Here is a 16,390-nt window from a genome sequence, read left to right on the forward strand (position 1 = left end):
AGACTATACAAACACTAAAAATGGCACAAATCTTGTAGCTTTTTAAAATCAGAAGGTTTTTTACCATAACAAATGTCTGAAAAATGCCTGTAATAAACCTGAAGGGAAATCAGACAGAGTTTTAAAATTGAAAGTCAATTTTTGACCTGTAATACAAATTCTTTAATATTCGTTTATTAGAAAGTTTTGGAAATGGAGCAAAGGAACTCTGGACATACAGATTTCAATTCCATTCTCTCTTCCTCTCAAGGCAAGCAGTCACTGGGACCCCCGACTTTTGGGTATATGTGAAATCTTGAGCTCTCCAGGAAAGAACTAGTATAGGATTTCTCCTCCAGGGACTGTAGGAACCCTGGGGAGCCAGCATCCAGGGGTCCTGGGCCGAGTAGATCTCCTTGGAAAAGCTTGGTTCTCAGAACAAAAGGGAGATAAGTAACAGGGTTCTGTTTCCATACTCTTCAACTGCACGGAGTCTTCTTCACCTACCACCACCTGCAGAGCTGCCTTATCTTAGGGCTTTCTAAAATACAGAATTGAGCCCCAAAGACTCCCTTAAACAAATAAAACCCTGAGTCTGTAGACTGAAGCTCCTGTAAGGATCAGTGGGAAGAATCATTGTGGGGTGATGAGCTTTCCAGAACCTTGGAAAGCTTTGGTACAAGGTAATTCCCAGGGCACTGACTCCTCCATCCCCTCAATGTTGCTAAACCACGGGAGGTCTACACTGGTAAACATTGCCTTAAAAAAAGTATCCGGATTATTCAAATTGTCCAGATGGGGATGTGAACCTGAGAATTCAGCTACTTTTTCTGCTCTGGGAGGGTGCGACCTGCTTGGAAAGTGCCACTGGCTGCTGCAACCCCAAATGGGACTTCAAAGTAAGGGTAAAAGCACACAGAGTGGCATCACATCTTCCCCCGCGCTGTGGTAACCATGACTGGTGTTGAGCAAATATTTGTAGTTCTCTCCAGTTTTGAAGACATGCTTGTATCTTACTTCCTAGTGCTCTTTTTTGTTTTAGTCTTTTTTAATTTCTATTTTTTAACAACAAAAGGAGTTGGAACTCTGAAAGCAGGGCAGTATGCTATTCAGGCAGATGCTCAAACAGGTGTTTCAAAGATAAGTCTCAGAGCCTGAAACCACAGATGGAAACAAACAAAATTAGAGAGGGCTTGAGTGCCAACCTGAGACCCTGACACATGATGAGCTGGTAACGCTCAGGCAGAGATTTGACAGCAGCTAAGGCTTTCCAGAAGTGGGAAGTAGTGACAGCCAGGTTGAAAAAAAGCTCACTCTCCTTGTAGAAAAGGTGCGAAACTCAGAGACTACAACCAGATTTATATAAATAGTGAAGTTTAAGCTTTTGTTTATATTGACTTTCCCTGAACAAGTAGCTAAGGAAGAAACTGGCTTCAAATTAAAGTTTTCATTGAGAGTAACTTTTTTCAAATGTGTATTAAAACTTTCCCATTATAGACAGCTTGACTCTTTGAACTCTCTGATTTATATAAATGAATTCTTTTGTTTTTGAGTGATAAAGAACAAGAAGTCAGAAATGATTATTTTTACATGGAATTGGACCCACCAAATAATACATATGTCTAAATGAGGTATGATATTCTCATTGGTTAATGGTCCAAAAATAATTTCTGTTCAAATTTTTGCTGGAAAGATGAATGAGTGTACGTTGGTGTTCTGGGCAGGTATATCAGACGATGTTTGGACTTTTAATGCGTCTGAGCAATTGATCTCTCAGTTTCAGCCTGCCCAGAATGATCTGTGCTCCCCAGTGTAAGGAAATGAAATGGCTTTAGGACAATTTATGTAAAGAATTAAAGTACTTTTTATTTTATAACGTTAGAAAGTTAAATACTCCATTTATTTACATTCAAACATGATTTTATTTAACGGGAAAGAAGGACTTGCTGGAGCGGGATGCAATTGAGACGGGTTTGGGTGTTAAGCTCACACAGCCTTGAGAAAAGAAGAGGTTTTTTTTTCTTTGAATTGGAAAGTTTTTAAACCTTGACTTCAGGCCATGGTATCTGAATTGGCAACAGGTCACCGTGGCATCTTTCTGCATGCACAGCCGGATCCAGACACCATGAAAGATATTATGAGTCAGAGAGGCTAAGAAAGTCAGATAAAACTGGTGGGAGAGAAGCACACTGCCCAGCTCCAGGCCTTGGAGAGGAGAAATACATTTCTTTGCCTTTCATTTTATACTGCTGTAGATCCATGGATGAATGGAAATGCCTTTCTAATATGCCCATAGCCTTTATTTTCCTGTACATTTCCAATAATTGGGGTTAATAGGCCATAGGAAAATGAGTTTTTGTGAGTTGTTCAGACTTTCTTTTTTTTCTTTTTTTTTTTTTTTTGGTACCGGAGATCGAACTCGGGTCCTTGCGCTTCCGAGGCATGCGGCGGAACCACTGAGCTAAATCCCCGGCCCAGTTGGGACTTTGTTACTGGCTTCAAGATAACAGATTCTTAACTTTGGTTCTTAATTTTTCCATCCTTCTCTTTGTGATGCAAATGACATTTTAAACATGGATTTTATATTTTATGCTTTTTAATGTATATTTTCTTCAAAAGGAAGTTCTGCACATGTCCTTAGAAATAGCTTAACTGTTTCAAACAATTTGTAGGATAACAAATGTTTTCTTTTTCATTTACTGAGAAAATATCTGCAACTGTCCCATCATTAAAGTAGAGTATAGACATTGTAGAAAGAAATACCTTTTCAGAACATGACTGAGCCCTTCCCCGAAATCAGATTGCAGCTGAAAACAGATGCCAATTGGATATGCAAGTGGAGAGCTTCTGATATCACCAGCCTCAAGAAAAGCATTTCTCGGAAGCAGTGAAATTCCTGAGAAGTGGGTTACTGGGCTTGATCTAACCCAAGTGTAAGTAGGGATTTCAACTTCTGGTTGGCCTCTTATGATTCTGTCAAAACCATATTCCATATTGGGGGAGTTCATGGGCTCTATGCACTAGATTACTTGGAAGGAATGTATTTTCTGCTTTATCATTATATTAATCATGAGACAACCACAGAGTGCAAAATTGGGCTACATTTGTTTGTCTTTTTTATTGAAGTGTAATTTACGTAAAGTACATTTTTCTGTTTTTGGTATATGCTTCTTTGAGTTTTGACAAATAGTCACAGTTTTACAGCCACAACCTCTCATTTATAGCTAGCCCCCGGCAATCACTGCTCTGTTTTCTTTCTCTACAGTTTTGCCTTTTCCAAAATGTCATATTAATGAAATATATAATATCCAGCCTTTTGAGTATGAATTTTTGCCCTTAGCAAAACTCATTTGAAATTCATCCATGCAGTTGCATGTATCAGTCGTTTGTTACTTTGTATTGCTGAGTAGTAGTAGCACATTACCTGTGTAAATATAAGTACCAAAGTCTTGTCTATTCACTATTTGAAGAACATTGAATTGTTTCCTGTTTGGGGAGATTATGAATAATCATAGTATAAAGATTCTATGTGTAGAATATGTATATGACTACAAGTTTTTGTTTCTCTTGGGTAAATACCTAGGGCTGGTATTGCTGGATCATGTGGTAAATATGTGTTTAACCTCATAAGGAATTCCTGACTTTTTTTCCCAAAACTGCCTATATCTTGCATTTCCACCATGAAATGGATGTTGTTCAACATCTTTGTCAGCATTAGGTACTGTCATTTAAAATAACCACCATTCTAATGTATGTGTAGTAATATGTATCACAGATAGTTTTTTTTTTTTTTGGTACCGGGGATCGAACTCTGGTCCTTGCGCTTGCGCAGCAGGTGGCGAAACCACTGAGCTAAATCCCCAGCCCTATATCACAGATGGGTTTTAATTTGTATTTCCTTGATGAGTAGTCCTGTTGAGTACGTTTATTATTCACTTGTGTATCTTTTTTGACAAACTGCCCTAAAACCTATTTTAAAATTTGTTGTTTCTCTTACTATTGTGGATATATAATCTTTACTAGATGTGTATTTTGCAATTTTTTCAGCCTATTGCCTATCTTTTTAATTTTTAAATGCATCTTTCAAAGAGCAGTAGTTTTTAATTCTCCACACAATTGTGCTCTGGGTATTCTATCTAAATCCTTCCTTCTCCCAAGGGGGCAAGACATTTTTCCTGTTATCTTCTAAAAGTTTCATAGCTTTACCTTTTAGGCTTAAGTCTACCATACAATTCAATTTAATTGTATAAGGTTGGTGGTATGGGTCAAGCTTTATTTTTTTCAAACTGAAATTCAATTCTTCCAGCATTATATGTAGAGGTTATGCTGAAAGCTGGGACATGAGAGGAAATAAAGGCCTTTCAAAGATAGCTTCAGCAGGGTAAGGTGAAGTGAATGTATTCCAAATGTTTCATCTGATTGACATGGGAAAAAGGAGAGAAGAAATGAGCATTTTTTGTTTTTATTTTTTATTAGTGCATGTTTGCAGTATGCAATGATTACATTTATTGTGGGGAGTTTGTACATGTACATAACACATCTTAACTCTTTTTTTGTCCCCTTCCCATCCCCTCCCTCCCCGTTCCTGCCAACTCTTCTTTCCCTCTCCACTAGCAAAAGCTCTATATCCACTTTTTCATTAAGTATTTTGATGGAAACAACAGTCTATATCTTATTTTAAATAAATAGTAATGAAATATGTATATTAGGGGAAAGAAAAATAGCCCCCAGCATACAAAATAAATATCAAATATAAACCAGTATGAAAAATGCAAGAGCAAACACATCAGATTTTATATTTGTTTTTGTTTGTCTATTTGTTTTGCACCAGGGATCGAACTCAGGACCTTGCACTTGCAAGGCAGACAGCAGCACCACTGAGCTAAATCCCCAGCCCCTAGACTTTATATTTGAATGGATTGGTATTTCCATTAGACTACAGAGACAGTCACATAAGTTAAAATATACTGAAATGAAAGATATTTAAAGGGATGGGCCAAAATATTAGACAAAAGAAAATAAAAGTGCAAGAAGGATGTAGTCCAAAAAGTACTAAAAAGACAAATAAGAACATTGTGCAATCATGAAAGGCAAGGCTATACTAAGCTTAAACATATAGCTATAGGCAGTAAACAACATAGAAGCTAAATATACGAAGAAGGAATTTTCACTAATTTATAAACAAATCATCAGTGAGAGTGCTAGGAGAATTCTTTACAGAAGGCTGACTCAACTGTAAAATATCTTTTGCCCCTTTCCTTTCTAACTTCTTCTGCCTGGAATGTTGCCTGTGATAGTTAAAATTGCAACATTTATCTTATGGCCATGAAGCAACCTTGCACAGCAAAAAGATAAAAGGAATCCAGAACAGCAGTGATAACATAGAGCTGCCATATCAGTCCTGGGCTATCTGCTTCCAGATTTGGTTTCTTTGGGCTGTGTGTGTGTGTAAGAAAATAAAACTCTATTTTGTTTAAGCTACTGTTCTGTTTGTCCTCTGGCTAGAATCTGAACACAATTCCTTTGGGATACACAGAGGAACTTGAATAACATAATCAATAAAATTGCATTAATAGCTACGTGTGAATTGGCAAGCATAGCATCTTTTGAAGAGAAGGAAGTAATAGAATATTTAAAATACCAGTCCCGAGTTGATCCACAAAAGAAAATTGAAATAGAATTTTGAAATGGTTCCTTTACCGATCATATTCACTGATCCAATTCAAATAAAATTAGAAATAAATAATATAAAGGTGAACCTTATAGATACTAAAAACACCCTTTTGAAATAACCTTTGCATCAAAGAAAAAATATAGAGTCAAAAATTACTTGGAAAACAGTTATAGTAATTAAAAATAATATATTCTCAGAGGAAAACTCATAGCTTTAAATATCTTCATTTAAAAAATAAAATGAAATACATAAAAACAAGTATCTAAATATCAGAATGAGAAGAAAAAACTGGGAAAAGCACTTAAAAATAAAAGCTAAAATTAATAAATTAGCAATAAAAAATAATGGTTGATAGGACAAAAATCCAAATGATTATTCTTTGAAATGCCTATAACTTAGAACTTTTGCAAACCTGATTGACAAAATAAAGCAATAAAAAATTAATAAAATTTGGTTTTAAAAATATTTCCCTTTTTATTATTATATCTTTGCAATACATAATAAATATATTTACTGTAAGGAATTGATACATATACACATAACATCTTGATCCTTTTTACTCCCTTTTTCCCTCCCTTAAAATAACAGAATTTATAAGTAGAAAGGAAACATAAATTCATATAATAAATAATGATAGAATTGCTAATCAATATCATATGTATGTGTTTAGCAGAGATCAGACATTTGTGATGAACAATAGTTAATCATTGTAATGGAGTCAAATTTATGAATATTTTCTTTTATTCCCATTGCTTTATGAATCTTTTTAAAGAAGCACTTCCTTAGTTTGAATTTATACAGATACCATCCCATACTATTTTAAACATTTTAAAGTATTATTTCTTAATATTAAAATTTTCATCCATCAGCAACTGATTTTTAAGTAGGACATATGGTAGAAGATCCAATTGTCCCAGTGACATTTTGTTGAGTAAATACAAATACCACTCCTGGCATAAACCATTTCTATATATTCATAGATTTGTTTTCCCATACTCTATTTTGTTTTATTTTTGGTTCATTTATCCCTATATCAATATCACAACACTGTTGCTCTGTAATAATCTTTGATGTCTCACAAAGGAAAGCTGAACCTTGAATATTCTTAAGTATATTACTTTATCAAGTACCTTTAAAACTCTGTTGGGATTTTAGTTGGCATTACAGTGAATTAGGGATCACTTGTCCATGAACAAGGCATCCTTTTCCATTTCTAAGATTTCTTTAATGCCCCAAGGACATCAAGACGACAACTCAACACTGAATCTCCAACTTAGCCCTTCCAGGTGCAGAACTCTGTGGCTGTACTAAGATCACCCACCCGAGAAGTTGGCCACATTCACATTCCTCTTTCTGTGTTGTTAGTGTTGCTCATATTTATATTTTTCCAAGAGATACCATCAAAAGTTGATATAACTAGACAGTACATTATTCTTATCTAGGTACCTAGAGGAAAAGTAAAAATAACAAAGATCGAAAATCTGGACGTTGAGAGAGGACCAGAAGGGTCATGTAAATTAAGTACTCATCTTTTATATCAAGGCTATGATGATGTCAACAGATTCAAATCAAGAAATAGATGTCTCAGCATATCATCCATACTTCCAGTTAGCTCGCAAAGAGAAAAGGAGGATTGTTTTTGAGGAATGGGCTCACGTTTGGGGCAAGGTATGATAGGAGAATTCTGTGACCTTTTGTCATGGGATTTTCTGAAACTCTTAACTTTCATTACTTTAATAAAATAGAAATAATGACAGGGGAAGCTGCTTTTTCTTATGTGTTGTTTTAAGCCAAGATACCTGAAATATCATCATCTTGTCTAAGCTGATCGTGGACAGAATAAATGTGATTATTCTTTCTTGATGAAAATACAAATTATGTTCATAGATACTAGTTTGTAATCGGACCCAAATATTTTCTTATGGATTAGATATTAATAATAGTGACATTTTCTTCTGCTTTATATTACTAAAATGGTTTGATTAAAGTAGCTTTTTATTGACTAGAAAAAGATTTTATTTTATTAGGTACTGGTGTTTCCAATTGCTAGAGTAAATAAATATGTCTCTAAGGATGAATTAATATTTTTTTCTCAAGACTGATCAACTATCAATAAAAGGCATTTTCAAACCAGTTTTCTGAGTTGTTGGTACTAGAAAGAGGTGGTTGATTGTAGATTCATACTGCTAGAGGGTCAGATTCTGGTTCTTCTCCTTACTAGTTATGAGGCCTCTGTTTTCTCCTTTCTAAAATGCAAATAATAGTACCTACCACAGAGGATTTTGTGACGCTTGAGTGTGGTTACATAACATAAAGCACTTAAGCAACATCCGAGCAAAACAACTAGTTCATATGAATCATAAAGAAAATATGCTTTAAAAATGAGGGATTTTTTTGTCTTAGAAATAATGACAGGAACCAATAATTTCTGTATTGTAACTTTTTCAAAAGTCAATTCCAAAGAATCATGGTGTGGTGATTATAATATTTTTCGGTTTTTAAATCCCTGTAAATCCTAGTTGACTCTGTATTCTCAGTGGTGAGGAATACAGATAAAGAAGGTCAAAAGTCTAGATCAGGTGTTTCAGTGGCTTTAAGTCCATTTAAATTGACTTCAGATGAGCCAAGTAAAACACACTTTATTAGAGTCTTCATTCTGGAAACAGAATAATATTAAACTGCAAAGATAAAGCTAACTGATTTGGAACACTTTCTTTCCTTCTGAGGTACTGCAGTGGGAAAATACATATCACCAACTTACTGTTTACCCTAAGCTTAGAATATATACATTTGGAAGCCTGTTCTTGATAGAATCATAACACAAAAACCTTCTGACTTGTATTTTCACATCTGAAAATTTGAAATTATGCTTTCAATCAACAAATAATTCAAATCTCAGTTATTCTTTTCCTCCCTCCTTCCCTTTTTTTTTTTTTTTTTTTGGTATCAGGGATCAAACTCATGGCCTTGTGCTTCCAAGGCAGGCACAGTGCCATTGAGCTAAATCCCTGGGCCCCTCCTTCCCTTTCTTTTGTAAAGGAAATGCATATGCAGTCTCTTAAAAAAACAGAAGTAAAAACTCACACTAACTTGAGTCTCACATAAACTCATTGTTTAACAGCCATATTTGAATTTTTTTCTCTTTTAATTCTGAAAAAGTATTAATTTTTCTGTTTTAATGCTGAGAATACCTATTTTTAGCTTATGAACAGTAGCCTAATGATTATAAAACAATATTTTGAAAATTTAAGAGATTCTAAATGATTTGTGACATTTAGCAAACTAGAATTATAAACCCTTTTATCATGTCTTTATCTGTTACAATGTATCTTACAGGTTCGATTTAGGATATACGACATTTCTGAAAATAACACTGCCTTCTTAAAATTGACTATTTGCACATACATAACTAATGTTGAATTACAGAGACTTATTTGATGGATTAAGAGAATCTCTAATTCCCTGAAAAGATCTCATTGAAGTATGAGTTAATCCTGGGGGCAAAAGACTTTTAATTTTTAACTTGAATTCTTTGAACATCCTAGGAATGCTTGTTACTATCAGAATTTACCTTTGGGAAACTGAAAGCATGTTCTATCAGATTTCTGTCTCATGTATATTCTCCATGCGATGAATTATTGAATTAGTTAAGACTCTCTTGATTTTAAATGACAGAAATGTATTGCAAATGAGCCTAAGCAAATAGAATCTGTTGGCTCACACACCCTTAGATGGCTTAGGGTGGAGCTAGTTCCAAGCATTCAAAGAACATCATTTCAAGCTGGTCTTTCTCTTTCTGTCTCTTGGCTCTATTACTTTTAGCATTGGCTTCATTCTCAAACAGGTCTCTTCTTGCACATGGCTGCAAAGACAGCCTCTGGCAGCTCCAGGCTTACCTTGTCCCTAGTGCTTACAGTCTCAGACAAGGCCTTTCCTAACCAATGTCTGTATCAATCTCTGAATAAAAAGCCATGCTTGGCTTTATTTGTGTAATACTATGAACCGACTGGTGTGGTAGGGGGTGCATTGATCTACTCGAGGCAAGTGTACACTTCTGAGGTAGGGGGAGTAGAGTTGTGTGATGATCAATTATTTCTCCAGTGGAGCAGTAGAAAGTTTCAAAAGGAAAAGAGTAGGACATTTAAAAACAAACAAACTCTAGAAACAAAAAAAGCAAACAGAAGCTTGAAAGATCTTCACTTTAAACTCCACATTCTAAAAATTCTCAATTAGGCAACTTACGTAGTTAGATTTTCTTTCATTGTGTTCAGCACTTAGCCCCTTCAAACTGGAAATTCACGTACTTCAGTTCTGGAAAAATTGTCTTGTATTGTGATATCTCTTAGAAGTTTTCCTCCTGTCATAGATTGCATTTTCTAAAAATTTTCTAAAGATAACCATGCATCTATATCTATATCTATATCTATATCTATATCTATATCTATATCTCCCATCGCTTAAATTCACCTTATAGTGTGACTGAAGTTGCTCTGTGGAGAATTAGTCTGTATTTCCTTGCCTTGAACATAGGTGCACCTTTGCAATTGTCAATACAATGTGGCAGAAGGCTAGCATATACAAGAAATAGGATTTCGGCCTGAATTCCTCCCTCCTCCCATATTCTTGGAATCCAGCTGTCACATTGTAAGGATGCCTAGGCCACATGCGGTGTTCCTTGCTGGCTCCACACAGATCTTCAGTTCACAGCCAGCATCAACTGCTCTACCTGTAAATGATCCTTCAGATGATTCCAGCCTCCAACCTTGGAGGCTTCCAGCTGAGGCCTCAGATATTGCAGAGCACAGACAAAGCATCCACTCTGGGCATTCTAAATACCTGTCGAAGAGAGCTCTTTTCCAGAAGAGACAATTTGTGATCATAGTTGTAAGCCATTAAGTTTTGAGGAATTAGTTACACAGCAATAGATTACCAAAATATTTCCATTGCTTTCTCTCTACTGTTGGTTGCACTGTTATTATTTGAAGACTGTATCTCTCGAGCTAGTTCTCTAATTTTCTTATCTTTTTTGTTATTTTGTTTTTTCATCTTTTTGCTCCATTTTCTAGGAGACATTCCCCAATTTTCTATTTCAGTTCTTCTATTGATTTTAATTTTTTGCAATGATGTAATTTAATTTTCAGACACTTTATTTGTTATTGGTGGTTTTGAATATTCCTTGTGTTATAACAGAAAGTTTGTATTTTATATATAACTATCTTATTTTTCTATGCGGATATTATCGTACAATTTTTATAGCAGCTTAAGAAATAATTTACATGCCATAAAATTAACCCTTTCAAAATGTAAAGTTCAATGGGTTTAGTGCATTCATTGAGTTGTAAAACCATCATCATCTAATCCCAGACATTTTTGTCACCCCTTATAAAATCTGTGCCCATTAGTTGTCACTTCCTGTTCCCTCCTCTCCCCATTCCACAGCAATCACTAATTGACTTTCTGAATTTGCTAATTTTGGACATTCTATGTAAATGGAATTACACACAGTATATTTCCTTTTTGTATGTGATTCATTTCACCTAGCATGATTTTCTCAAAGTTCATCCATATTGTAGCTTTTTTCAGTATGCACTTAAGGAATGTTTTTATATGTACCAATTCCCCAAGATGAAAGTAATTATTATGTATTCCAAAAATATACCAATAAAATATTTTTTAAAATTTTCCCATCATGAATAGGCCCTTCTTCCTCTGAGCAATTATACTATTTATTGCATGTTTGTTTGGTTTGGATCTTTCATGTCAGTAATGTTCACAGATATCTGATAAGCCTTGAGTGTTAACTGATATTTAAGAGTGAAGTACCAAAAGCCCTGAGGAGGGCCGGGGATTTAGCTTAGTGGTTTCGCCACCTGCTGCGAAAGCGCAAGGACCGGAGTTCAGTTCAATCCCCAGTACAAAAGAAAAAAAAGAAAAAGCCCTGAGGATATGAGTAGGCCTTGTGAACTTTGATTTTCACTGCAGGGTGGAATGGTTGGGACGTTCGGGGGAAGATGCTGATGTACTACTATATTAGTTCACTAGAATTGCCATAATGATATATTATAGACATCAATTACTAAAACAACAGAAATCTCTTCTCACAATTCTGGAGGCAGAAGTCCAAGACAAGGTGTCAACAGGGTTAATTTCTTCCTGTTTTTTTAAGCTTTAATTTATTTATTAGTACATGTTTGGAATACATAATGACATACTTTCATCGTTGGTATTTGGTACATGTACACGGCACATCTTAATTTTTTGTTGTTAGTTTCTTCTGAGTACTCTCTCCTTGGCTTCGAGATGGCCACCTTCTTTTTAGATCTTCATATGGTCTTCTCTCTGTATGTGTGTGTTCACATTTGCTCTTCTTTTTTGAGACAAATTTTTGCTGTGTTGCTCAGGCTGATACCCAACTCTTAGGGTCAAGTGATCCTCTTGTGTCAGTCTTCTGAGTAGCTGGGACTCCGGGCATGTGCCACGGTGCCTGGTTCCAAATTTACTGTTTATACCAGTCATATTGGATTAGGGCCCACCCTAATGATTTCATTTTATCTTATTCATGTCTTTAAAGACTCTATCTCCAAATACAGCACCTTTCTGAAGTACTGGGGGTTGGACTTCAACATATGAATTTGGAGCGGATCACACCAAGTTCGTAACGAGCACCTTTTGGTCTCTCTTCTTGGTCTGATGAGATTCCTTTGTAACTCCTTCCTGGAAAGTATAAACCTGACTGCCACAGCTCTGGTAACTGAGTAGGGGAAGGCAGTTGAGTAGGGAAGGGAATTTCAGTATTAACTGTAAACATCTGCTCTCCGTGCAGTGCCCTTAGCCCACAGATGGTGTATGATGACTCCTTGTCTAGATCTTCTGTTTTACCCTCTTCTGTGGGGTTGGGGAAGGGGTCTGCAATTGTAACTATTTCCCAAGTAAGTTTTCAAATGGCTTTTCTTCCTTCCAGAGGTACCTGTTTTCACTTATCTTAATCTGCTTATCGTCTTGGGTGGGAGTTCTGCATCCCAAATTGAGTTATTTCTAAGCTCCCTATAATATCAATTTAGGATTTAGCATTCTTTATTTTACTAAATTACCACTGAGATGCTTTCAAGCTTCCAGAATTGTGTTGCTATTTTCTCCCTTCCAGTTATTTTTTCCACATAAGTTTGCACCTTTAAAAAATCATTTTATTGTTGTTTTAGTGGAATTTCAGAAAGAAGTAAAAGTAAAAGTGGGCTTTCAATCCATCATCTTTACTCAGAAGTCCCACACACTTATATTTTTAAATAAGCTCATGCTATATAGACTGTTTTATAATCTGCTTTTATCATCAAATTCTAGAGAATATTTATACTTTTTCTATGTCAATAAATAGAAACCTACACAAGTGATTCTTAAACTTGGCTGCACATTGGAATCAGTAGGTGGTGGGGGTGAAGGTAGCTTTAAAAAGTACTGATGCCTGAGCCCCACCTCCAGAAGTCCTAATTTAACAAATTTGAGGTATGGCTGGTTCTGGAAATTGTAAAATCTCCTTAGGTAATTCAAATATGCAGTGAATTTAAGAGCAACTGATCTATCCCTTCGTTCACTATAGTGATACAGTATTCCATGGAAAGGATGGACAACAATGCATTGAAACCAAACTTTTTCCGGACACATAATTTGCTTCCAATTGTTTGATATGAGAAGCCATGTTCTTAGGAACATCTTTGGGTATAAGACATTGCCTATATTTTCCATTATTTGATTGGCAATATTCCTAGAAGTAGAATCACAGTGTTAAAGTATATGACTAACTATAAGACTTTAGGTAAAGTGGTTTGGGCAATTTAGAACTCCCACAAACAATAACATGTGAGAATCCCTATTTCCCCATGCTCAGAAACACTGTGGACCACCATTAACAAAATTAATAAAAACCTTAAAATGCATTCAGTTTTAAATTTGAAAAAAAGTATGACAATATAATTGGTCTGATTTTATTTTTTGTGCTAAAATGTATGTAACATAAAATTAAACATTGTAACCATGTTTAAATGTACAGTTCAGTGACATCAAATGCATTTACATTGCTGTGCAACCATCACCGCCTTCCATTTCCAGAACTTTCTCATCTTCCCCACCTCAAATTCTGTGCCACTAAACAGTAACTCTCATTGTCTCTCAGTGCTTGGCTACCGCTATTCTTCTTTCTGTCCCTATGGATTGCAAGTGAAATCAAACAGCATTTGTCCATTTATGACTGGCTTCTTTCAGTAAGCATAATGTCTTCAAGGTAGCTATCTTATTTTTTACTGTATAAGAGAATATGTATATACATACACATACAAATTCTGTGTCAATCAATACAAATTTGCATCAGTATACATATGATGTAGATTTATTATAATAACTGCCTTTTGATTTTAGAGGCTGGTGGGTCTCATGGTCTGCCACCAGCCAGCTAGAAGCTCAGGAGAGGTACAATTTAGCCTAGGCCTGAAGCCCCAGAACCAGGTGCTAATGTCTTAAGTCAGGAACAGATGGGTGTTCCTGCTCAAATAGAAGCAAATTCACTCAGCTTCCATTTTGGTTTTGGTTGTTGGCAGTGGTGTTGTTCCCTTCAGGATCTCGGTGGGGTTGGATGATGCTGACTAGCCTTGGTGAGTGCAATCTTTTTACTCAGTCTGCTGATCCAGATGTCAGTCTCTTGCAGAAACACCCTTGTGTACACACCCAGACATGGTGTTTTAGCAGGTATTAGACATCAAGCTGATGGGGGCGATTAACTATCACACAAATAAAACAGTGTTTACATGGATTTTCCAACCATATCTTACTTCTTGTGTGTGCATTGTTTAATCATGTGAAGAACATCTGTAAGACATGTTTTTCATTTAAAGTCTCTGGAAATCTCATTAACAGCAGCTTAAATGAAGACAAGTCTACGTTTTCTTCACTCAAATGGGTATCTTGAAGTCAGCAGCTGCTAATATTGATTCTGTGGCCTCAACTTGGGCCTTCCATTTTGTCCAAGGCAGGAAGAAAGAAGGAAGGAAGGTGTGTGACATCTGTATTTTAATCAGGAAAACAAGATTTTCTAGAAATGCCCCTCTCCCATTGATACATACAATTATTATGCATTAATCAGAAATTTTTTAAATGGACATGTTAATTACCTTAATTTGATCATTACACACCATAACATGTATCAAATGATCATACTGCACCTCATTAATTTGTACAATTGAAATAATAATGCAAAAGCAGCGCCCCACTCCTCTGGGAGGTACTTGCTACCCCTGCCCCGTGTCATTTTCCTAGTGACACACAAAAAGTTAATATGGTTAATATACAAAGAACTTCACAAGTCAATGCAAAGGAAAGTTAAACATTGTCATAAAAGACCACACCTAGCTGATTGAACAAGTTATCCTTTTATTTATTAATGTTTGCCGTGTCACATATATTTGGCAAATATATTTTCCTGCTTTTTGTTTGCAACTGAAGTTTGTTTCAGCACACAAAATATTTCTATTTGTTAATTGTTATGTATTTGTAAAAGCCTAGTCCATCCTGAGAAAAGATTAATATTATTCTGTATTTTTTCTTAAGCTTTCATAGTTTCATTTTAACTTTAAAAACTCTAATGGTTCTCTACATGACTTCCCTGAGACTAGGAAAGCAGTGATTCAGGGGGACACAGAGGCAAAGGAATGAGGGAAATAAATTTAATCTTACTACCACTGAGAATGAGGAAAACAAGCCACTCCTGCCAACTATGCAAGAAATGATCTCATTTTAAAATGTGCAATGGTGGGCAGTGCTGGCAAATGGGTAAGGTAGACTCATGGGGTCCAGTTTAAAGTGCCAGAAAGCCTCAAGTGCCAATAGAAGAGACTGAAACAGGGACACTTGTTCAATTTCAAACATAAGAAGTATGAGCATACAAATGGAAAGACAATGAATGCAGAGATCATTTTTGCAAGCATGTGTCACGGAAAAGCCTGTAAACCTGATATGGAGTCCAATGATTGCTGACAGAGAGGCATACGGAAAGTATAGCTGAAACTGCTCTCAGCACATTGGTTTTTATAAAGGGCAGAGAAGAAAAGAGCCTGCTTAGTAAAGCTATTTTCTGTATTCTGCATTGTTCTACAGTAGATTAACTTAGGGCCAGATACTCTCTATGTCCCTGATTAAATTACTTTAAGGTGACAGCCAAGGGGCATCCTAGTCCTGTATAATAATGAGACAAGTATACAAATATACAAGACATTTTAGACTTAGAAAATTATCTTCCCATATGTTTACATCTAATCCCATCTGTCTTTGATATAGAAAAATGAAAAACTGAAATTGTGAATGAACTTCCCATATTACTCCAAATAAAATCTAAAGAATCACTTAAAGAATAATCTATAATCTCCACCCTTTAGCCTGAAAAACAATGTCATCATGGTGTTTTCTAGTTATTTTGAAATTTCCAGACTAAATGTTAGGAAAATAATTCTGTGATAATGTAATATATTTTAAATTTAAATATTTATATATTATACATTTAAAATTAATTTTTTTCTGTGCCAGATTTATTATTGGGTGTTTGGACTCATGGAAGCTTTGATATAAATTAAATGAATAGCCTTAGAAGGGATCTTTGAGTTTAATCACTTGTTTATTGCACTCTGGTCATATTTGTTGTATTTGATGCCTATTCTTTATGACTTCAGTTCATTTCATGGCTGCTTGTTCATCAAA

General features: G+C 35.5%; 1 protein-coding gene across 1 annotated transcript in view; it reads left to right on the plus strand.

Moving 5' to 3' along the window:
• The first annotated feature begins 2,072 nt into the window (after positions 1–2,072).
• The window catches only part of LOC147821122 (uncharacterized), a 114,188-nt gene continuing 99,870 nt past the window's right edge, over positions 2,073–16,390 (plus strand). Inside the window, exon 1 of the mRNA XM_087202031.1 lies at positions 2,073–2,912. Coding sequence (XP_087058157.1) covers positions 2,797–2,912 — 116 coding nt within the window. The 5' untranslated portion in view covers positions 2,073–2,796. The remainder of the gene's footprint in view (positions 2,913–16,390) is intronic.

Source organism: Heterocephalus glaber, unplaced genomic scaffold (assembly GCF_053883595.1).
Source record: "Heterocephalus glaber isolate CG9 unplaced genomic scaffold, H.glaber_assembly_v1.0 deba00001762, whole genome shotgun sequence".
In the NCBI taxonomy this organism is placed as follows: Eukaryota; Metazoa; Chordata; class Mammalia; order Rodentia; family Bathyergidae; genus Heterocephalus; species Heterocephalus glaber.